The sequence below is a fragment of the Haemaphysalis longicornis genome, unplaced genomic scaffold, assembly GCF_048455015.1.
Source record: "Haemaphysalis longicornis isolate Haplotype H1 unplaced genomic scaffold, Haemaphysalis longicornis Haplotype H1 scaffold_14, whole genome shotgun sequence".
Classification (NCBI taxonomy): Eukaryota; Metazoa; Arthropoda; class Arachnida; order Ixodida; family Ixodidae; genus Haemaphysalis; species Haemaphysalis longicornis.
Genome location: NW_027526245.1, coordinates 32621289 through 32645031, shown reverse-complemented (window position 1 = coordinate 32645031; position 23743 = coordinate 32621289). Strand labels below are relative to the sequence as shown.

The 23743-nt window shown below is 46.8% G+C and overlaps 2 protein-coding genes, 1 long non-coding RNA gene and 1 other non-coding gene across 5 annotated transcripts in view; 2 read left to right on the top strand and 2 right to left on the bottom strand.

The window, feature by feature from the left end:
- LOC144165031 (uncharacterized) lies at positions 1–1662 on the bottom strand. 2 transcript variants are annotated; one of them, XR_013321318.1, is made up of 4 exons: positions 1506–1662; positions 594–713; positions 431–514; positions 1–375 (listed from the first exon to the last, which is right to left on the bottom strand). It is a non-coding gene; the product is annotated as an uncharacterized LOC144165031 (long non-coding RNA). The 2 variants fall into 2 exon arrangements; XR_013321317.1 differs by having other exon boundaries at positions 1–514.
- A 6162-nt stretch (positions 1663–7824) lies between these two features.
- Positions 7825–7896, top strand: Trnag-ucc (transfer RNA glycine (anticodon UCC)). The gene has a single exon. It is a non-coding gene; the product is annotated as a tRNA-Gly (tRNA).
- A 6480-nt stretch (positions 7897–14376) lies between these two features.
- Positions 14377–22172, bottom strand: Mrps23 (mitochondrial ribosomal protein S23). Its single transcript, XM_077695368.1, has 4 exons — positions 21775–22172; positions 20213–20377; positions 17583–17654; positions 14377–14464 (listed from the first exon to the last, which is right to left on the bottom strand). The coding sequence occupies exons 1-4, from the start codon at positions 21816–21818 to the stop codon at positions 14431–14433; spliced, it is 315 nt and encodes a 104-aa protein (XP_077551494.1). The 5' UTR covers positions 21819–22172; the 3' UTR covers positions 14377–14430.
- A 187-nt stretch (positions 22173–22359) lies between these two features.
- LOC144165237 (PHD finger protein 12) overlaps positions 22360–23743 on the top strand; it is a 55379-nt gene continuing 53995 nt past the window's right edge. The window contains exons 1-2 of the mRNA XM_077695367.1: positions 22360–23063; positions 23138–23316. Of these exons, the coding sequence (XP_077551493.1) occupies positions 22869–23063; positions 23138–23316 (374 nt within the window). The 5' untranslated portion in view covers positions 22360–22868. The remainder of the gene's footprint in view (positions 23064–23137; positions 23317–23743) is intronic.

The window sequence follows — 23743 nt, the reverse complement described above, 5'->3', positions numbered from 1 at the left end:
TGAAAGGACATGTGCTTTTTATTTTACCATTAACAATCGAGCCGAATACGCATTCTGTTAAAGCCTTGAATTTCGCAAGTACGCTGTTTCAGACGATGTCTTCGTTTTCCTCCTCCGGGGCTCGCTTGTTCTTCTGCGCCTTGACGAGTCAATTTGAGGACATACTTGACAGCCATGAACCCAGTAACACGTAGGGTTGTTACTGCGACGCTTAATTCTGCGAAATGAACAAAAGTTGTAGTTTATAGGAGAAGTTGCAAAGTTGTTACAGCATAGACAATGTCTCACCTCTCAGAACACCAGGACTTTTGGTATACAATGTGGCCTCATTGATTTTCTTGTACTGGCAGTTCAATTGAGATTTGACAGCCATTCCTGAGAAACAAACGAAAGGGCATTGCTGTAACACACAGGGTGCTCAAAAGCTCACCTGCACTTTGGATGACGTTTGCTGCCAGGTGAGCTAGCTTATTCCCATGTCAATTTTGTGGTGCTGGTAAATCTTAAGGCATTTCTGAAAACAAAACAGAGTCAGAAGGGGTGCAGAAAACTGAAGTAGTGAAGCAAATTTTAGCTAATGGAGAAAACCTTACCTTTAGGAAGGAATACAGCAAAACAGGCCGCTTCACTTTTCATTTTGTCTTGCTTGTTTAACTTTTTCTAATGCCTGTGTGGACACGCACATCGCGTGAGTGGGTTTAGCTCAAGCATCCCTGGAAAACAGAAAAGGATAAAAATACTTAATTATATAAAATACCTTACAGAAATTCAGTACTTAACTGAAAAGTCATCAGACAGCGTGCGAGAGAATTTTCAATGAACAAGAGAAGCCCGCAATGAACAAAAATGAGAAAATAGGCAATTGTCAAGAATGGAAACATTACACAACTAGACAAAATTACGTACAACGGCGTATTTTCTTGGTTGCCTTATTTTACCTTTTGCTCTCGAAAAATGTGCTTAAAACTGGCCTTGAGCTGCTTTTTTTTTTTGCGTATGCCATATTCTTTATAATTATAAGCATCCGACGTAGACCAGCTTTTCACATGGAAAGTTTGTGAATGCTACAAAGACGTCAGGCGTTGTTTTACATCGTAAGGCAGTTAGCATAACCAGATGATAATTCTTAACTGCAACGCTAATTGTGTTCTGGAACAGCTAGCATGCCGCTGAAACTCGCGTGAAATTACACATAACAAAGTTAAATTTATGAGATATTTTTTCGCGCGCGACAGCAGCTGTGGCGAGAAGTAAATTAAAAGCCAATCGTACGTATCAAGGTTCTTGCAGAACCTACACTCGATTTCAGCATCATAACAGGTGTACTTCTGAGCGCCCACCTGATTTAAGCGCTGAATACATGTTCCACGTTTTACAACAGTACGCATTCGCAAAAGCAAGAAGGATGCTTAAAAGCTAGACGGGAGGGCAGTCTTGTTCCCGCTCTTTTACGAAGTAAACTGCGTTCGAAAGAACGAGGCGAGCTCAGAAAATCGAGCGCTTACCTTCACTGGTCGGTTGCTATGAACTTTCCGGCCCACTAATATTCGCCGTAACATGCGGCCACACAACGAAATTTCGTACAATGTTCCTTCTCCATTCCGCTTGATTCTCAGGATGGCTCCTCGTTTCTGCAAAAGCGCGCGCTTTTCATTCACTATCCCCCGCACCAGCCACGGCTGTCAGGCGCAGAGAGAGAGGAACAGGAGGGGTCCGCTCTGCAAGGAACGCGCGCACGTGTGCGCGTGTGAGAGGAGGGTAGGACGTTGGCCAAGGACGCGCGTTTTCCTTTTTTTTTTTTTTTTTCGGCCCTCCCCAACTTTGCGCCGCGGCTGCTAAAACTTCCTTTGCGACACACTCTAGAAGGGACGGGGCGACGACCAAAAAAAAAAAAAAATAAGGCATGCAGGGAGAAAGGAACGCGCGAGACGTCGTGCCTCTCCGAGCACCCCGAAATTTCTGAGAACGCCTGGCGCCCTGTATTTCGTTTCGCGCCAAGCAGAACGCGACAAGTGTTCGATGCATTGGAGCCTCTTACGAATAAACATTACAACAGGAAAAATCTGAAGATAGTGTGTGCAATGCTATTGGAACGGAACAAAAGCAAAAATGGGAAGTTAGTTTTCAGTTACTTGGAATTCAGGTTCGTTTGTATTATGAGAAAATATCCTTGAAATATGCCAATGAGCTTTCGTACAGGCAGTATCGGCTGGAAAGTGGGTGTCAGGGTTAGGTCTTTGTTTTGTTTTATTGTTACAATATGCATGATGGTGCTCTACTTTGGCGCTCGAGGTAGGTAAAATGTATGGGGAAGTTGAAATATAAAACAGCCCAATTCATGTTTATTTCAAACAAGGGTGCAAGGTGTGGACTAGTCGGAACGTTCGCTGATCAGAGGGAAGTGACTAAATTACACACGAAGGGGGCAATTTAAAGAACATGAACTTTGGGTTTGAACCTGTCTCATGAATCAAGTGTAATTGCTGCGGCAATTGGAAGGAAAACACATACGATTGTAATTAGTTGGCGACATGTATGGCTTGCACTCCCCAGTATGATGCACAAAAGTTTTTATAGCTTGCATATAAAATTTCCCCAGTAAATTAATTTTTTCAAACAATTATGAGGACCCAGCAACAAGGAAATGTTTGAGCCTTCTATCTAGATTATTTTTGTCTGATGATATACAGGCGGCGCCATAAAAACAATCCGCCCATGCAAGCTTTAAAGGGGCCCTAAATAGGCTGCTTCCAAAGGTCGCCATTTCAATCGCGCAATCGCTAGAATGCCCCTTCACGGCAACGTATACCACATATTACACCTAACCAATAAAAAACATGAAGTAAAAATTTGGTTGTAGTACTCCTTTAAGATAGAACGTTAACAGTGCGAGACGCTTGTGAAAACTTAGCCAAATAATAATAATAATACTTTATTAGCACACATATTCTGGGAGACCCGAGCCTGCAAGGGCCAAATGGAACTGGAAGTTTCCCTTGTCGATTCATGATTACCTTTTTATAATACAGCCGTAATTTACTGCCTAAGAAAAACGCGCAATGTTTCAACAATAGGAAAGGAAAGTTGGGAAGTCATTTCTGGGTGCTGTTTTCAAGCAGTTATGAAAAAAGCTAGGTGTATCTGCGCGAAGCTCTTAAAGATATGACCAACACATAGAATGAAAAGCACGGCGTATACCCGATCAGTTTGTCTTTTCATATGGTGCACGTTCCCCAAAAGAACACATTTGCATTGTAAAGAGGCCGCGTTAAATTTCGGTATGTACATGGTGAAGTGAGCGGCAATATAGGAAATAGGAAGCCAAGTCGGAGTACAGTAAACTCGATACTATTTGACGATGGCATAAAAAGTTATTTTCTTGTTGTTATTCCAGTTTATTTATTTATTCGGCAAATAATGAGTGCGAAATAACAGAAGGCAATGAAACCCAAGTTCTGATTCGTGCCTCACGCATGCACTGACGTCGGAACATGCTGCATGCGCCGTCCATTTCATGCGCGCGTTGGGTTAATTAGCAGGCGCTGTATTCGGTCAGTTTCCTGGATATATGCGGCATACACATGGACAAAAACGCACCCGACCGGCATTTGTAAAAGACACACGAAAACAGCCCGATAGCTGGCCATACGTGACAACGCACATTCGAGGGTGAATGCTGCGCGCGGCTTTATCGGTACGCAGCAGCTGTGTTTTGCTCCTTAAGGTTAATGATGTGTTAAAATCGCACTAAAATATCTTATTTGATTGATTATGACGTTTCACACGCCGACGCTACACAGGCGATGAGGCGCGGCGTAGTAGAGGGCTCCGGATTAATTTTGACTACCGGGGGGATCTATTTAACGAGCGCCGAAATTTAGAACACACAGGCATTTTCGCTTCTCGCCTCCACACACACACACACAAATCGGCTGCCGCGGCCTGCCGCGGTCTGGAATCGAACCCGCGTCCTTGGGCTCAGAAGCACAACAGCCACCGGGGTGGGTTCCTAAAATAACTAAATCACACCATAAGATGAGACAATCGGTATACCAATTCTATGAGCGACACGACCTGCACGGGCTGGTAGGAACCGCTGACAGATTTTTAAGAGCGCATTCGCAAAATGGTGAAGTTGGTTTCGCACATCAGTGAAATTGTGCTTAAAACACGCTATTATTCGGGTGACATTTGCACGGATCTAGCGGATGACACTTACACGGATCTGATTTACACCGGATGTAGCAATTTTTCAGAGCGTGACTGTCGCGCCTATGGCACAGCGACGCTTCATCGCACACGTTCATAAATTTCACGGGCGCACACGTTCATAAATTTCACGGGGACTGGATTGCACGGAAACGCGTCGATATACAACAAAAGCGGCCGCTTACAGTTATTTAAGTCCAGTCTGTCCTCAAGAAATTCATATGTATCAGATGCACGCCGCCAAGAAATTTTTGCGTCTATACGTCGTACGCGTTACCAAATTTAGGAAAAGTGAATGAAAAAAAAAAGAAAAAAGCGGAAGAGTATAGAAATAAGGTGCCTCGATCGGTGTTGAGTCATATCTTCAAATCATTGTGGACAGCTCACCGTAAAAAAGTACACATTTGTTCAGCAACTCCATAAGAAAAGTGCGACTAGCACGACGAGTAGAAAATTCATGATTGCTCTTGAAAGTGACTGTTTTTGAGCGACATTACTAAGGCTGAAGTGCAAATGGGACATATAAATGGAGCAGGGGTAAGTAACAAGTAGGGCGCGAAGGGGAATTCAAACTTCTCATCATTGTTTATTGCTAAAAACAAATAACGCGCTGCAAGGATTGGCTTATAAACTGAGCAATTGCTATTCCGTAAAAATAAGAGGAAACAGGTAGAATACGGACACTTATATTTATAGGACGTACTTTATACGATGATTATAATAATTACGCCTGCGTGACTAACGGAGGTTCGATTTCTTCCACGTGGACGAAATCTCCGCGGGCCCGACACAAAGAAATGCCGCGCCAACACGATCATTGCGGATGACGCGAGCTCATGCACGACACCGATTACAAGGCTATAGAAAGAGTATTGGCTATGATCGGGAATCGGCCTGCCTGACCTGTTAAAATTCTGTTCGTCAACATAAACGAAGCCTGTTTGTGTATCTTTTTAGTTATACAGAAGGGTACAGCAATAAATGAGCGTTTTTGCAAGTTTTTCCTGAAAAAAAAAACAATCTTTTGTTCGCGCTCAATCTTCAATCGAAGGTCCCGTATTTGTGGTATATATTGATTAACACCAAGAACGGCGATGAGATTTACACTCTTACTAAAAACATGAAATAGAAACGAATTTCTATTATGGGACAGCCGGCGGCCATCTTGAAAAAATGACCGTCTTAGAACGGCGCAGCATCTGGCTTTAACGAAACGCACGATGCGCGAAATGGCGGTATTATTTTATTCTAGGCTTTCTCCACTGTAAAGTAATATTGTGCGATCATCCAACAAATGAGAGACTAAACAAAAGGATCTGCCGCCGAGTTTGGTTGCGCCATCCATCGAACCGGCACCACGCGTTTCTTTCGTTTGAGAAACGTTCAAACGTTCGCGGTTTCTTTTAGGTTTCATGGGGAAATCTACACGCTCAGTGTGACACTCCTCCACATGCATTTCTGCAGTTTTTCGAAAGAGAGAGAGAGAGAGAGAGAGAAAGAGAGAATCCACTTTATTTGGAACTGTGGCTGTGGTTTTAGGGTGAGGGGGGGTTTGGGGGTTCGAACCCCTCCCGAAATCTTTTCCAGGCAGCACGTAAACAATACTTACTGTTGCTTTCAGCAAAACTACCCCCTTCCCAAAATTCATAACCCCCCCCGAAAAAAATTTCTGGGTACGGCCCTGGGGGGGGGGGGGGGGCATAGGGCCGCTGCGACGTTGAGGGTCCGTTCGGTGACCAGTTTTTCGAGAGCCCTGTCTCCAAATGATCACACATCGATGTAGGGTGCCCTGCTGTCTGCCTCTGAATAACTTCAAATTTGGTACAGGTACCACCCTTTGTTCTGTTATATTCTCCGGTCTGGGGTGCTGCCTTAATTGTCCTGTGGTATATCATCAGCGGATATCAGAGAGGCTACACCAGATAGGCGATGCCTAGAAGATGGCATCCGTTCACGAGAACAAGATTGGCCCCTTTGGTGTAGCATGCGGCGAAAACCTCCCGTATTGGGAGAGACCCTCGTCCTGCAGTGGACAGGCTGACGATTGGGGATTTCTTTTATGTGCGTGCGTCGTGCGTGCGTGTATATGTAAGCGCCGTATTATACGCAGCTAAAGTACAGGAGGCGATGGTACAGTGAACTAAGGCGTCCGTTGTGCATAACCTTTTGAACTTTTGTAGGTGACGTAATCCCTCCAAAACATAGGTTAGTGTGGTGTTTCATATAATAAATAAATGAAAGCTGCTATACATTCAACATTCCTCAATATTGCGGCAACCTAGATAAACATGTACACAGGCAATGTTAGTTGTGGTTTTTTTCGTGAACATTGCTAAATATGTAAAAACCACACTCCCGAAATTAACGTATCCTGACGTACATGTACTATATCGACAACATTTAAGTTTGCTGTATGGGATCATTTGAATGTTTAGGCAGCTTATGTAACTCCCCATACGATCGTTTAACATATGACATTTGCCAACATTTGGCAACATTGCTGCAACGCGAAAAAATCGTCCAAAGGGCAACGTTGCCCATGCATTGTTTTTAAACATTGCATGAATGTACCCGACGTTGGCCCACATTTGGCAACATTGCTGCAACGCAAGAAAACGTGCATGTGGGCAACATTGCCTATGCGCTGTTTGTAAACGTTGCGTGAATGTTGTTGAATGTGTCCAACGTTGGCCCACATTTGGCAACATTGCTGCAACGTGAAAAAACGTGCATACGGGCAACGTTGCCTAGATGTTGTTTGTAAACGTTGCGCGAATGTTGTTGAATGTGTCCAACGTTGGCCCACATTTGGCAACATTGCTGCAACGTGAAAAAACGTGCACACAGGCAACGTTGCCTATACATTGGTTGTAAACGTTGATTCAATGTTGCTGAATGTGTCCAACGTTGGCCCACATTCGGCAACATTGTCACCACGTTGTGCAACGTTGCCTAACGTTACGCAACATTGGCAACACGGCAGAAACGTTGCGGCAACAATTTGTGCTACTAGGGTGTACGTTAAAGATCACCCAATGGTAAATATAAATCCCTAGCCCTCCAGTACGACGCAACTCATAGCCTGCAGGTGTAGCTTGAACGCGTTAAACCGAAGGCTAACCGTGCAACATATATGTCCATGCAAGTTATGCATCCAAAACTGGTGTGCTTGCAAGCACACCAGTTTTGGATGCATAACTTGCATGCACGGCAGAAGGCTGTGAATTTATCTGCCACTTATCTGAAAGAGTGCTGAGAAAGGAGAGCGTGGTATATCACAGAAGGCGGTTGCGTTGTTGTGTGCGAGCCATCGGTTATCGCCTCGACAGAACACGAAAACGCGCGCGTTAACCGCGTGTCGTCTGCTACGATCAACCATCAAAGCGGAAGCGTGCTGCCGCCGTACGTGCTGCCGCCGTACGGCTCAGCCTCAGTGCGTAGGCTCTGTACCGCTTTTCTCTCGGGCTGTGCAACGTTATTAGATCCTGGGCTGTGCGCCAACTGTTTACCCGGCGTTGTGGCAAGAAGAATGGCCTGTAGCTGCCCTTCTCGGAAATAGTTGCGAGATCTTGTAACGCGTAGTTTGGTACGACTGCAAACTGCTCTGAAATCGTTGCGTCGGTGGTATAGTGGTTAGCATAGCTGCCTTCCAAGCAGTTGACCCGGGTTCGATTCCCGGCCGACGCAGGTTTTTTTTTCTTTTTTTTTAGCTTTGCGTATTGCTATTATTGTCCAAAATTAAAAATTCCTAGACGGGCTCAGTGACCGTATCGACGACTATAGCGATCACTGTTCAGAAACTACATTTTCTAAGCTCACTATGGCGGCATGCCTCGACTTATAGCACGGAGGATAACCTTGACTGCATGCTTCTTGAACACTGAACTGGATAGACAAATTCTGATTTACGTCCAGTTCAGTGGTGTTTTATTTCAGCTAGAACGGCCCAGGTTTTCTTGCCTGATAGTTACAAATTGAACCATTGCGCACATATGTGTTCAGTACTCCTTCCTCCGTGCACGCGTACGTGCAGGACATTGCCTCTACATCGATGGCTCTCAAATTGGGCTCTACGGGGGAATTTCAGGGGTCCGCGAAGCGGTTCCCAAAACTATTCACCCCATCCTTCTGCTACTTTTTGCCAAATCTTGCTCGCTACGCTCAAAGATGGCCTCGCGCATGACCTTACGTTTCATTTCTCGGCGTAGCATAAGTTTTAAGGTTGGCTTTTTGCACAGCAAGCCAGCTATGCAGGAAAGCCAGACATCCAAAAGGCTGCATATAGGTTTGGTGGCTTTTAGCTGCAACAGCGAAATGCTTGCCAAAGACACACACCAGATCGAAGACACAAACGGCGGGAATGGTGCACGGGCGAATTTATCTGAAAGTGCGAATCGTTTGACATTTTAATACGAACAAACATCGTTTATCATTGGTTCCCCCGGCCATACACTTCTGCCAGCCTGAAAGGGGTACTTGGCCTGCTCGTGGGTGAGAACCACTGCCCTGGGAAATTCACTGACCTACTCCGTGCAAGGTGGATGACCAGCCAACTCTTTATGGTCCTTGATAAATACCAGGCTACGTATATTTAATAAACATCCTCCTCTGCTCTTTTCAGTTTCATCTCAAGGCCCTGTGATCCACAGGGTGGCCTTGCCACAATGCATGTTACAGCAAAGCAGTACACGGACGGTTGGGGCAGTCGACCTCAAGCACCCTTATGTGTGCAAAATACTCGATATCTGTACAGCATACCACACGTTGATGAACCCGGGGTAGTCAAATTCGTACCGCTCTGATACAATTTGTACCCAATCTCCCAGATGCTGCATTGAACTTAAGATTCGAAGCCTGCTTGTGGTCGCATGCCATAATCATGATTGGGAGAGAGCTTTAATGAAAGGGGACAGCCGAGAGGCAGGTCTTGTCATTGGTATGTGGAAGCCAGAGGGTCGATGCACAAGTTTCATGGCTGGAGTCGCAGTCACGCGGAGCGCTGCTTTGGCACTGAGAGCTGCTTTGCCTTAACGCGACCAGATGTCCTGATTTAGGAGGGACATGTCCTGGTTTTGCAGCTGTGGTCCCACTGTCCTGGCAGCCTGCTTGTGGGACGGTGTTTTGTCCCGCCTTTGGCTGAAAGAATGAAGCCTGGGCATAAAGCCTTGTGTCACGAATGAAAAGCTGCACGAATGGAAGAGCCACAGAAACCGTTTGAGGAACTACAAGAACACAGTGCAGATGACGGAACCAAACACAGCGCGCCTGTGTTTCTTCTTTAGTCTCATTAACGTCTGAGCTGTTTTCTTGAGTTAGTATACTAACAAGCCGTTCAGCACACATTTCGTGTTTGAGGAACAATGGGTGGGTGTGCTGGAGCACTTCAAGCCTTGCAACAATATCAAGACAATCGTCGAGTACACCGTAAGCTTGCCAGGCACAAACACACCAGGTGAAAGGGTGTTTGCCTAGATGAATAAAATGTCGACTGCAGACAAGAGGCACCTTATTCAGCCACACTCAAAGCAATGAAGGTAAATCTGCACATGACGTGCAAGCGGTACTACAGACACATCAGCAAAATGAGGAACTGTTGGGGGCAACTCATTCAAGCAAGATGTATCAGTTACATACCAGGAAAAAACTTGGAGGACCAGGAAGGCCGCATATGGTGCAGATGTAGTAATGCAAAGTGCAATTTGTTGTTTAAGCTATGTGCCACGTTCGTCCTTACACCCTTCCCCATCCCGCTTTTGGGTCTGAGGAATACGGTCACTTTAGCTTTGCCTCTGTTGTCATTGGCCACACACAGGGTGCTACACATTTATATAACAAAGGGAGCAGCCCTTCAAAATTGCAGTCTTATGTCGGGCAGGCCTGGTTCAGTTGGAACCGCTTCAGAGGAATGCAAGTATCCGCAAACACAATGCTAGAGCAGACACACATCACTCCAACACAAACTGCAGGCCACTGGTGATGATTTGGCTGGTGACATAACCTCAACTTGTGCTACAGATGTACATTTACAAGCTGTGCCAAAAGTTGATTGATTGATTGCAGGGTTTAATGCGCCGACGCAACGCAGGCGATCAGGTGCGCCGTAGTGGAGGGCTCCGGATTAATTTTGACCACCTGGGGATCTTTAACGTGCGCCGAAATCTCGTTCACATGGGCGTTTTTGCTTTTCGCCTCCATCAGAAAAGCGGCCACTGTGGCCGGGAATCAAACCCGCGACCTCGTGCTCAGCAGTGCAACGCCTTAGCCACTGAGCCACCGCGGCGGGTTGTGCCAAAAGTCAATCAACCACAAAGAGTTTATCCAATATACGTTATAATTAGCACTCAAATCAGGATGAATTTTTTAATAAATAAAGAAAAAGATGGCGAGAGCACCTTTCTTAGTCATAAAATAATTAGGTCATATTTGAATGTCGAGCGTTTGCCTTCAATTCTTTGTAACCCAGAAACTCGTGACAAAGAATGTACTTTGTCACAGTGTGTGCTATGTTAACATAGCAACCATAAAGGGTGTGTAACATTATCCAATAAACCGACGTAACATATCTATTTTGTCATTGCCTATTTGGGCCGCACATAATTGCACCTTTGTAAGCACTTACGCTGCACAAGTGAGAATTTGTTTTGTTGACATGAATTACACTGTGTCGAAAGATACTAAGGCAACTTTCCCAAAAAGTACAACATTTAACTTGCGACCGTTTGATAGAGCAACATCTACAGTGAATGTTTCACACTCAAATGGCTGCATTACAGTTTTATCTACAATTTGTTTGTACAGAGAGAACCACAGAAAACAATATCAGCTTTTGCTGTCTCCAAAGTTACATTTCAAGCCATTTACATAAAGGAGAACCAAACTGACATTGCAGCGGTCGTATGTGCAATGTGCAAATAAGGACTTGGCGAGCCTTTGGCGGACGTTTTACCTTTGGAGTCTCAACCCTATGGCAGCACAGCCTGCAAGCATGCTTTCCTGTTCACAGGCTGTTGACTCATTGCCTAGCCACTCACGACACCTTTATCGATTCCAGCGTTTGTCTTGTGCACCAATTGACCTTTCCTGCTGCCTCACTTGCATGACCCTTGGGGGACCAGCATTCCACTTCCTTATGGGCTTTTAAAACCACCCCCTTTCCGAGACTCCCTGTACACCTTCAACCCATCGTCTTGCCCAGATCAGGTCATTGAAAACTTTTTGTTGAGCTCCCAGGCTTGCACATTGTGCAGCTGCAGGGTTGCCCATCTTTTTACACGACCACTGTTACGGTTACCAGCTGTTCTTCTAGTGGTGCTACGTGAACTACCTCATATTTACGACATTTATGTTGGGAAACTGTTGAAACTTGCTGAGCACCAATTTTTTTCTTTTTGAGGTGTATACTCCCCGATTCCAGGTATGTTGACGAGTCCATCAGCCAATTCAACACATGCGCAGGTGAGATTACGTAATTGCCAACCAATCATGGCGAGTACAGCCACTTCTAAGCGTCACCGACTGCATCCGCTCCAGTTGCGTCGAACAGACCGTACCTCTGGATGCGGTAGCTTTCTTATGCTGCCCGGCGTCCCCTCTCACATGGGCCACAGCCCCGGCACTGGTGCTGCCTCTTTCAGCGAGCGTGGTAGCAGCCAAAACCACTGGGGGAGCTGTGTAAGCTGGCACATTGTAATTGGCCAGCCACTTGACCAGTGTAGGCATGCCTACCCTTTCACATGAAACCTGCTGTTTCGCCCTCCCCTGGTCACACCAGAATGATAATGTACCCCCTTAACCAGTCCCACGTTCAAACAGATGGCAACGGTGATGTGGAGGTTGATTACAGACAACGCAGTGTCTCAAGTGCCGTCCGATGGCACTCCAGCCGTGGCTAGTGTGCCAACGGGAGAATTGAAATTTTTAAGACTAGGCAGGCGCAGGGCATGACGTCTGCCATCGTCGTGGTGTAGCCATCCAGTCTTAGCTTGCCGATACCAACGGGGGTGCTTTTTTGACATGTTTAGTTCTATTTTAGGCTCATTTCTGGTGTTTTAAATGACTGCTTCTGCTTGTTAGGTTATTTTAAATTAGGTTATTCTGCTTGTTAGCAATGTTACGTTAGGCAGTACGAAGCAGTGCCAGATGCGGCACATCTTTCAAGTAGCACCGGTAGGCACTCCGACACAGCAGAGACAATCCTACCAGCTGCTGAGACACGTGCTCCCGCCTCTTTCCATCGTCTTCCCATAAAAGTAGTGTCACACGACAGCAATTATTTAGCCGATGATTGGTTGCATGGATTAACTGATTGCAGGCAACACAGCAGCCTGAAAATGGACACTGCACAAAACTTACTTCTCTGTAGAAGAGTAGCATGCAACTGGCACTAAGAACTCTGAGTAGCCGGGCTGTAAACACGGCAAATGCTATGCACCGGACGGGTTTAAGGCGGAGACCGCAAGTGGCCCATTCTGCAAAAAGGCGCAATTGTTGTTGCAGTTGTCCGGCCGAGAAAATGGCTGCCACTGTTAAGGGTAAGTAAAAAATGTGTGATTCGATGGGAATCGAGCACGGGTCTCCACAGTCAGCACCATGAGCTGCCAACTGTGTTATATCCACACCTTGCGAGCAGTGAGATGAAAGCGCCTGTCCCCTTCTTCTGGGATCACGCCCACTTGGGGGATCAGCCGGGAATCAGGAGTTTACAGAAGCTATAATGTGCCCACTTTACAGAACTTACGAAACTGTGAATTGGAAACGCAAACATTGTTGTGCAGTGCAGTGCCACTTGAATACTGAACATGATAGCACACGAGTAGGATAGGGACACAACCAGTTGCAGGGAACACCCGTTCATAGGAGGCTGTGGCATGTGCCAACTGCTTGCTGATGTAATTTGCACAGTAGGACAAAGAAATTAAAGTAGGGAGAAAGACAACATGCTGTAGCAGAAAAGAAGCTGGTTGACGGAATCTGCTCTAAAAGACAAAGGAGCGAAGGCAAAGGCAGAGACACAGACATAATATTTGAGGCATCAGGTTTAGGTTTCTGACACAGGGATGTTTGTCGCGCCCTTCACACTTTTATTTTGGAGTCAGGTCATTTACCCTGTTAATAAAACACATCTCGTACTTTCTTTTTCTGGTACGTGTGGTATCGGCTTTTACTTCAGTATGTTATAGTCGTTTCAATTTTCTTGTGTTCTCAAAATTGCCAACATCACGTCCCTCACATTCCCCTCAGTTCAATTTAACCGTCAGTTCAATTTAACCGTTAGTTTTAATTCGTAACCTTATTTTGACTTGGCCAATCCCCCAGAGTGGGTACGCACCATTCATTTATTGGTACCAACCAACCAACCAACCATAAAGCTGTAAAAAGTTTGCTGATAAATATCACTAGGCTTTCGCCTTGAAGGCACGCAAGCAGCGTTAGTGCCCGGAGGAATTTTCTCTTCTACGCCCACTTGCACTAAAGTGCAATGCCCGATGTGCAAGTTGATCGGGAAGTTGTGAAGATTCACCGCTCCATGATTGTTGCTAATGCGCTCAGCCTCTGCTGGACATCGATGGAGTGCCAAAGTAATAATAAACGCCCACGGTAGGATTGCATGCATGGCATGTTCTGAGGTCCTGCGGCTTGAGGCAGCACAACGGAAGCAATTAGATAAGATGTTTGAGAATGTGTTCCACAGATCTCAATCAACGCCTCAGGCCTTCAACAATTATTTAAAGTACAGTTTAGCTCAAAGAACGATATACTGGCTGTTACTCTCCACAGTGACCTCCAATATTCATCCAATCCCAAAGGTGAGCATGTCTTTTTTTTGTCGAGTGAGCAAGCCCACCCGTGCAACATGAATGCGTTTTTCTGTTTACAATCTTTGCGGGTGTCAGCTGGTGGAGCCAGCATGGAGGGTGGTGTGACACTGCTGTGCTCCACCAATTGACACCGGCTGCTACCCTCGTATCTCTCCAGCCCATCAAAAGCCTGGGAAGGTGTAGTACCATGGCAGCAACGGCACAGGCGGAGAGCAACGTGTCAGAAATGAGCCCAGATGACCCCTGCTTTTGATTTCCCTGTCACCCAGTTCTTTCTTGCCGACTTCCTACGTTGGCCAATCAGCAAAGTGTGGTCCTTCAGCAGCGGATGAAGAAGAACAAGCGGCAGTCTCTGAACAACGCAACAACGCTACTACGTTTATTCGCGGCTCTCAACCACAGCTCAGTCTCCCTTGTCCGACTGCTGCTGCAGAAACCTGCAAGGAGGAGAAGACGTCCCTCAGGGCATGCACCACCTCTTCACGCAAAAAGTTTGGCAGTGAGGCAAAGAGCTGCAAACTGCACTCAAACTGCAATGGCCGAGACACTCTTTCCAAAAATGGAGGCACCCAAAAACGCATGAGCCAACGAGGTCTTGCAGGTTGAGTGTGGTGCTTTTTGGCCGCAAGGTGGTGCGCAATCTCAACAAGGGGGCCAGTAGGTACGACGTGCCAGTCATGCTCCCCTGCTTAGCCTAAACCAGTTGGCCCAGCAATTCCCCCAAAAAGATGACTGCGACAGACTGACAGAGGTCTGTGAGAAAAAAACATGCAAAACTTAGGTGGGTTGTGTAACTTACAGCATAGAGAGTTTAATAGTACCACTAATATATACTCGAGGAGAATCTGGCTCTGCAATCACGTGCCGCCATAGGTGCCGCCATAGCTGCAAAATCACATTCTCCTCCTACTTGGCTTGGCTACTTTTTTGCTCTGCCAAAATAAATAACAAAAAAGGGTAACACTTTTTTTTTCTTGTTCGTCTTGCATGGAGCCTCTAAATAATCCCTGACAGATAAGTCCTTCAGGGCTCTTACTTTTTTATTGATAAAACAGCTGTAAATCTCTTACAGTGATAATGTCCTTTCCTGTAGCCAGAGGCAACTTTGCAGCCTGTCCATGAGCCACGCCAAAGACTAGTGGACAAGCCTGCCCAGTACAACGGAACGCCCACTGAACCACAGCACGCCTATAGAGTGGCGGCGGGTTTCCCTCTACTACGCATCAGCATAAAACTCAATGGTTTACAAAGGCCCCCCGTCATGTGGCGAGCCCCGCACTGCAGAAAGACAAGATATTGTGCCACTGATTGTCCGGGGGAACATGCCCCACTTGCCTGCACATTGCGAGCCACAATTCGTGGGGGCGCGGATGCTGGGGCGAAGCAGACGCCAGACAGCAATGAAGCATTTAGATGCACTTTACGTAAAAGGAAAGGGGATCACTGTGTGGGCGACGCTTCCATTAAATTAAACTCTCTATCGTGCGGCAAGACAGAGTTTGTTACACTCAAAATTTACCCCACTGTACGCAATGCCCCTTGGGGGGGGAATGGGGGGGCGATTTTCAGGATTCATGGCATGCTGAAATTAGTACCAGACCCCATTACTAAGACCACAGATACCAGACCACATCACTAAGGCTCTACCAATACAATGCTCATGATCAGCATTGGTTTTTACTGGTACCAGGCAAATAATTATTGATTAATAAAAGTGGCTCGAAACGGGAGCTAAAAGCAGGCTTTTACAGTAAAATAAAATTGTTGAAAAGAGCAAGAACATGGTTGGTGCTGCAGCTAGGTTGTAGAATAAAAGTGAGATTGTTTAAAAGAAAATAAAATGGCGGGTGTACACATATGACCAGGCAGTGACTATGCGTGGTATGATGTCCGGTTACGACCGTTTGAAGTTTGGGCCTGGAAAGCAAAACAGGTTTTTCTGGTTCCCACCTTCCACGCCCAAACCTCAAATGGTTGTAACTTGTGTTAGAAACCAAAGAGATGATGTTAGTCTTATTTCACTCCTTGATTTGCGTACAGTTGAATGGCTGAACAGGGCTTTTTTAAAGGGACAGACAACCGATTTTTGTCGCATATATGTTCTCTAGCTCATATGAAAGCCAGCGTTTTATATAGCCCGGTAACCACAAGCAATTTCTAAACAAACTGGCGAAAATAATTTTAATTTGGTAGCAAACTTCCTGAAATCGGAAGGGTGGCGGTTCGTAGTGTCGAAACTTGGCACTACAATATGCGTCCCTGTCACGTGACCTGAAAACCTCGCAGCTACTGTAACTGCTGAAATGTTTATTTACGTATTGGAAACTTTTTAGCACAAGTATTTGTACAAGGTTAAATTGTATATGTATTTTTTTAGCATTATTTTGAAATTTTTTGAGACACGCCGCCCGCCGCCGCTGGGTTGCTCTCAGTGTGGCTAACTGAGCCTCCATGCCCTGAATCAACGGCAGCGTTCAGTAAACAGACCCAGTGAAGGAGCTTTGACGATTCTGCCTGAGGCAGAGGCGTTTGTTCTGCCAAAATATTTGATTTCAGTTTCCAAATACGCCAACAGCTTAAAAAAAAAAAAACGTCGCGCCCGTGCAGAATCGAACTTCCCGCCTCCACAACGTGAAGCCAGATTCTACCTATCGTCTATCCCAACAGATGGCGCATTCGTGCAAAATAGACCATTGCATTAAAAAAACACATAAAGGAACAGGAAAGCCTGCGATTCAAACTTTTTTAGCTGGGAACAAGTTTTTAAATACCGTGTTTTATTTTGCATACAGACAAAAGTATGTTGCCGAGCTACTCTATGTCACGGTTGCCAGCATTAGTTTTGGGAGGGACACATCCGGCTCGTAGATCAAAAAAATTCGATTTAAAAAGTTTTAGGGCGTTATCAGCAAAACCGTTTCTTGTCAAGCTGCTTTAAGTGATGCTCTTTCATTCGGGATAGAGAATAGATACTCAACAAAAATCGGTTGTCTGTCCCTTTAACAAAAGCTGTCACAAAATCAAATATAAAAATCTGAATAAGTTTGAATGTAGTCGTTTTACGCACACAAAAATTTAATGTCTAAATCAGAATGAAAAACTACACATGTCCCCCAATTTTCATCATCATAACTGTAAAAATAAATTTCTTTGCCCCCACCCCCCCCAGTATGCCCACTTTTAATCTGTGCTATTTTCTGTAGCACTGGTGTTTGCAAGATGTGAACAAGCCAACTTGCGCCTTAGTGGCAACACTTCCCAGGGGCCCCTTTGACTCCCTCAAGGTGTATCAATGTGTCATGCACGACTCTTGGAATATACTTAGAATTATCGCTTTCCTTCTTCTGTAAAACTGGAATTTTTCCGGCAAGAAGCAAAAGCACACCCCCAACATCCTCTGGCAATGGTTGTGTCAGCAGCGTACACATCAGCTGCTGACCTCAGCCAGCCCAAGAGTCTGTCAAAAGGGCCCTGTGCCTGCAGCAGTAGTTCCCAAATCTAGCTCCTCTGGCGAACGCGCCGTGAGCGCATGCACAGTCAGAAGGGGCCCCTCACTTCTGGCAGGCCGACAGCTCCGAGCTGTTCTGCAGGTCCACGGGGGTGCTGCCGTGCTCCCGGTAGAACTTCCTGAAAAGCACCGAGACGGGAAACTGAGCCGCAGGTCGGACAAACGGAAGACACCCAGACGATCGTCAACTGTCCGCACATCAACTTCATCTCTAGCTTCTACAGGAAAACTGTATTCTTAACAATGTCTGCAACATTGCTGATTATCACATTATTGAGCTTTTCAGCTTTTTCACAGCTCGGAGCTGCCCTGGCACTAACTCCAGACAACACGAAACGTCGTCGTATTTTGAAAAACTTACTTTCATCACAGTTTGAACTGCAGAGTTGGACTTCTGCAAGCATTTTTTTTTGCAAGTGCTGGCCGTTATACGTCAACCGTTTACGTACTAAAACCCCTTTCCAGCAAATTGGGGAAAAAAAAAAGAACACTGGAGGAGTGCTGAATGTTGTATTTCATAATGTTGTATTTCAATACAGAATGTTGTATTTCAAGTAGTACAAGCTTGCACTTTTATATTTTCCTAAAAAACTGTGCTCCTCTTGAAAGAAATACACCTGCTATCAGTTATAAACGTGACAGCAAGGCATTATTGCGTGTCTCACAGTTTTTCTTGTATTTATGTAATTTTAATGAGATGCACAGATGAAGCTAAGAAAAATCAAGCGATGCGGTGACGTCGTCCCAAGTAAATGATAATGGCCAATATAAATTAACAAACAGGCAGGCGACTTGTATCCTAAATGAATTTGAAATCTAGAAATGCTATTTAGAGTGATAAACACACAAATTTGCATCTCAACCAGCACTGGATGTCTATCTGAATGGCACTCATAATGCATGACCTCTTCTGCTTAATTTACAGATCAGAAAACATCCGTGAACCGTGTGGAGGACACCATCTCCGTATAAACAGCAGACTGACGTGATATAGGTTCGCGCAAGAAAGGCACCTTTGGTGAAAAGAGGAAGAAAAGCAAGAAAACCTGAAGGCACCTTAATAATCTGTCCTAAGGCTCGCATAAAATTGCACACATCCGAAAAATAAGAAGTCCAAGCACACCTGGGCACTTCTTAAGGGTGGTGAATGCGAATGCAATGAGTGTCCTGCAGAACACCTGCAATGCTTTGGTTTGAAACGCTTCAATCTCTGTCCGACGTGTTGCGCCCCCACTCCTTCCTGTACTGGGAAAGCCGATGACAGAGCTCGATTTTGCTGCCTGTGTGCTTGCGTCTTTCCCCTCCCTTCATCTGGGTTGCACTGGCGTGGACCTTTCCAACACTGCCGAGTTTAAGCTCGTGCTATGGGACGCCAAGTGGCACAGAGTGATGCCCCCAGAAGAGCTGATTTTCTGGAAAGGAGGGTGACGTCAGATGCCAGCTTTTTTGCACAATGGGGCATTGAAGAATTTTTCAACTCAAAAACAACGCATCAGTGCAAGGGAATAAAAGAAGCCCAGATTTGCGAATGCAACTAGAAGCAGCATTCACCTCAAATGAACAAACAACCTCGGCCACTCCAATCTGGATCTGTTTATTCCGAGCATTAACGGGACTGTCACGTTAAAGTCCTGCTAGGCCGAATGCCCGCTGCAAACTCAGCTCGTTGCTCCTGAATTGAGTTCAGCACTGGCCACACTTTGTGCTACAAAAACACACAATTCCCTTCCTTCCCTTTTTGTGAAAACTTATGGGCTTGATTAATGATGGAGAAAAAAAAAAATGCTCCATTTATCTCGGCCATTTTCTATGATTTCATTGTGACTAAATTGATTAAAAACTGGTCAGCCTAAATTTAATTGAGGACGCAGACAAAGGCGAAACACAAGCACTGACTACCAACTGAATTTTTTACTATGTCTCGCCTTGTACATTTATACCCTCCCCTAGCCACGTGGTCATCTTTCGTCTTTGTCCTGAGTTAAATTTAGGCTGACCGCTATTTAATACATTATGATCCAACTAGCTCAGATTCTGCCTATTTATTGTGACCTCTTGAGAAACTTTTCTAGGCACAAATTGAATGCCCAAAAAAACATTGTCGTCGAGGGTAGAAAAAAGGCACAAAAAAGCAACTAACAAGGCTGAAAAAATCTTGCATCTGCGCTTGACTGAGGCCCAAGTTAGACATTGTAGTGTGCTTTGCCAGTACAGCCCAAAATGCCTGCTCTTAGCCAGAAGGGCCAAAATAGCGTAATGCCTTGAAAAGTTTTTGCAACTCGCGGGAAATGTTTGGTCCAGTTTGATACCAGCAATTTGCGACCTACAGTGTCCACAGAGACTGAGAAGTGACACTCGCGAGCCCACACATCAAGGAAAAAGGAAAAGCTTTGGCGAAAAACAGTGTGCAGAAATAGGACAGAAGGATGAAGTTGACAGACACGGGCGCTGCTAGTCGGTTCATAATCTTGGCAAAAAAACAGCTCAAAGATACGGGATGTGCTGTTTTTCGCCAAGATTATGAACTTACTAATCCGCTTTCACACATTAGAAAAGCTTTCCGAAGCTCCGCACATCCAACAGGATGTGAGCGTGTGTGGCTGACCACCTCTCAGAGGACCAACCCATCAACACATGCACTTCCCCTTTCTTTCCCCTCAGGGTACCGAGCACTCACGCCCGCGCAACGTCCTCAGGGTACAGGATGGGGCGCACGGGGCCGCTGCCGGCTGCCGAGCGGTAGAAGCTGGGCTCCTCGACCGGTGGGAAGGCACGGTACACGTCCAGCCAGAGAGGCTGGTCGGCCGGCAGCATGCCGCCCGCCTTGATCAGGCCCTCCACCCTGGGGGGGCAAGGGAGACAGGAGACGCTGGTCACTGCTGCACCACCCCCTTTCCTCTCTGGGGTCACAGGTTGACCCTGTGGCGAGGCAAACAGAGGCACTAGCACGTCTTTCTGGAGCCCTGAAAACAATGCCCTAACGAACGTCCTTGTCCTTGTACGCACTCCTTTCTCGTAGGACCATCTGGTGGCGGAAGAGTCAAGAGCAGTGACAAGAAAAGAATGTCACCCCAAAGCAATGAGCCAAAAATCCCTTGGGGCACTACAATCTCCCTATGCACTTGGAAGGCAAAAGCATTATGGCGGTGCTTTACTGCTTTATCGCGTTTGTGTCTCTATGTTCCCTTTTGTTCCTTCACCTTTTGGCGTAGGTCACTCTGACAGGCCGACTGGAAACGCTTGGCGCCATTTCTTCCCCAGAATCGCAGCTTTCCGTGGCTGGTGGGCACCTGTTTTACTCTTGTGCCATCCCGTTTCGCCACTGGCCACTGAGGAAGTGCAACGGTAATGCACTCAGCCCCAAATTTAGCACTGTGCATTGAATACAGTTGGTTAAAACTGACTGCGAATCACATTTCCCAATACGAATAATTTCTGCTTTGGTATGTAGGGAGCTTCTAAATTGTAGCAGGTCTTAGCGCATGTGAGTCTTCATGCATCAGTGCCTGATAAAAAAATGGTACACACAAAGCTTTCCACAAGACAGGAAAGTGGTAGAACAAAGAATGGGCATACAATGTCATGAAAAAACGTGGGTTTTTCAACATGCCGTGAACACAGGAGGTATATTTGACTGGCTGCAGTCCCTCCTTCTAAGAAGCGTTGAACAGAAGCCCTTGCTAGGCACGCTGGTGGCTGGTATGACCAACGCCAGGCTGCAAGCATTGCAGCCTGGCGTTGCAATAAATACTGATTCACAGAACACTTCATTTCCGCTTATTAATTTTACCGGTCTGCTCCAGCTGGAATACACCACAGTTGACACGTACTTGTTCCACGAGTCAAGCTTCCCTGCACAGCTCTGGCGTCGAGCAAGAAAGCGCACCTAACAGGGCATGCCGTGCGGTGAAGCTTCAACGGTTGCATTTCATGCGGCATAGCCAACTTGTATTGCTCCCTTACATTTCGAATATTGGAATGGTATAACTGTGCGGCTAATCGAGTGGCAAACACTATTTGGCAAGTGTCTAATCATTTGCACACCTTTGCCGAAAACATAGGCAAACACATCGCCTTTCAAACCAAAACGTGAAAACACAGGATGCGACAACGGGTGTATAAAGGGCAGGTGCATCGACGCTGGGGAGAAGAATTTTGCTCTTCACAACGTTTCTGGGTTAAGTAAACACGAATCTCATCCGCACGAAGTCACCGCTGAGCGCCCAACGGCGTGCCCACCTCGTGAAAATGTTGCCCAGCTTGTATATGCGACTGCCGGCCATGCTTCACTTGGAGATCACCGGGGTGGCACTGCCGATGTGGCTCAGCTGCGCTCGGACTAGCAGAAGCAAAGCACAACGTCCGTTTCACCGACACTGCACCAACCACGACGCTGCAGCAGGTATGCCCAGCGGTAGTGCCCAGGTACAGACACACCGAAGACCGACGGCAACCGAGAGGCCTCTTGTCATGTGTTGAGCGATAACAATTGCTGCTAGCACCATGCAGAAAACTGTCACGTCACATTTAACCGTTGCTCGAACAGCGGCCGCCAAGGACGAAAAAAAAGCACGTTGCCCGCGCTGAGCGAAAGGACGATGCACTTATTCCGGCTTGTAGCCGTTATTGTAGCCAGAGCCGTAGCTTGTAGCCAACATGAGCCAACGTTTTTCTGGCTGTGCAAGTAACGTTGGGAAGAACAGTGATTCTCTCCCGGCTGGTTTAGCAGCTCACGAGTTTCTTACAACATGATCATTAATGTAGGGAACTCTACGATTGCGCCCGCATAATTCCACATTGCGATAAGTGCGCTCATGACTCCATTGACCACACCTTCTCAGGTGGGGTCCCCAGCTGGAGGAACCGAAAGTGCCCAAAGAACAAGCATTGAAACAGTTATCTGTTGTGGAAGGGCTTTATGCGGGAGTAATTTTACTCGCAGTAAGTCCCAGTTCACGATGGGTGCACCGATGGTTGTTTTGGTGCAAAGTTGTTACTTAGGGGAGTCCTTTAACCGAGCTAGGTTTTCCTAAGTCGGCCGGCACTGAGCGCGCGGTCGTAGCGCAAACGTTCAACAACTACTGTAAAACTTATTCAACCGTTTTGTGCGTCGTCGAATCGTGCAGAGGATAAAAGCATGGTCCACGCCAGACTTTTAGCTGCTAGCAGGAGTACATAAGCACGGTTGTCGCAACGCAAAATGACAGTATTTTTTTGCATTCAAAGCGATATGACGATGGTCCTTGCTATTAAAATGATAAACTTTGCAACAGTCTCCACTGTGAAAGCACAAATCGTACAAGGGCGTAGAAAACCCAAGAAAAATAATAAATATGCATAAAATGCTCGGTCGGCCACAAGCGGCGCGTTTTCCGAGACCCCCGCTGGCAACAAGAAACACCAATGGCGGCGTCCTCAGTCTTGTATCATGGCGCCGAGCGTTGAGTAGCGGATCCTCGGCTGGTCGCCGCGAGAATACGATGGCCACGGTCGAGTACGATCTCAACACCTCGGGGGGCCTGATGACCGTGAGTAGGCCATGGGGCACGCGTCCGCCCGGGGCCGTTCGCTCCTCACGGCCTTCCCTGCCTTCTCCGCGCAGCAAATCCAGGCGCTCATCGCTCCCCCCGCCAGCGAAGAGGAGCGCCGCAAGCCGGCGCCGCGCCGTCACCGAGCCGTCGGGGGCCGCGCGGTCAACCACGACTGCTGCGACAGCTGCAACGAAGGCGGCGACCTGATCTGCTGCGACCGCTGCCCGGCCACCTTCCACCTCCAGTGCCAGTGAGTAGCGGCCCCCCTCCCCAAATAAAGGCTGCCCCCGCACCGACGCCGCTGGGCCGCAGGAAACGGACTCCGCGCCCGTCCTCCGTCTACGGCTGCTCGCAGCGTGGCTGTTCGGGCTCGCGAAGGCGCCCGCGACGCCTCGAGCGACATTCTCTCGCCGTAGTACGATGCTCCAGATGGAAATACCACACTGGCCCCGTCTCACCGCGATTACACTTCACATAAAGACGCTCGACTGAGAGGAGTCACTTTCGACTTCACGTCGACCTGAAGGCTCCGCGTCCTTCAGTCGCGCATTACCAGAAGCCGCCACGAAAGCGCTCTCAGTTTGTGTGCTCGGCAAAACGCGCCTACGTTGCGGAGACTCCATTGCGAGGAGCCCTAGCGTCTTGGTCACGCGCCACGGGCAGCTTCGATCGCGAGC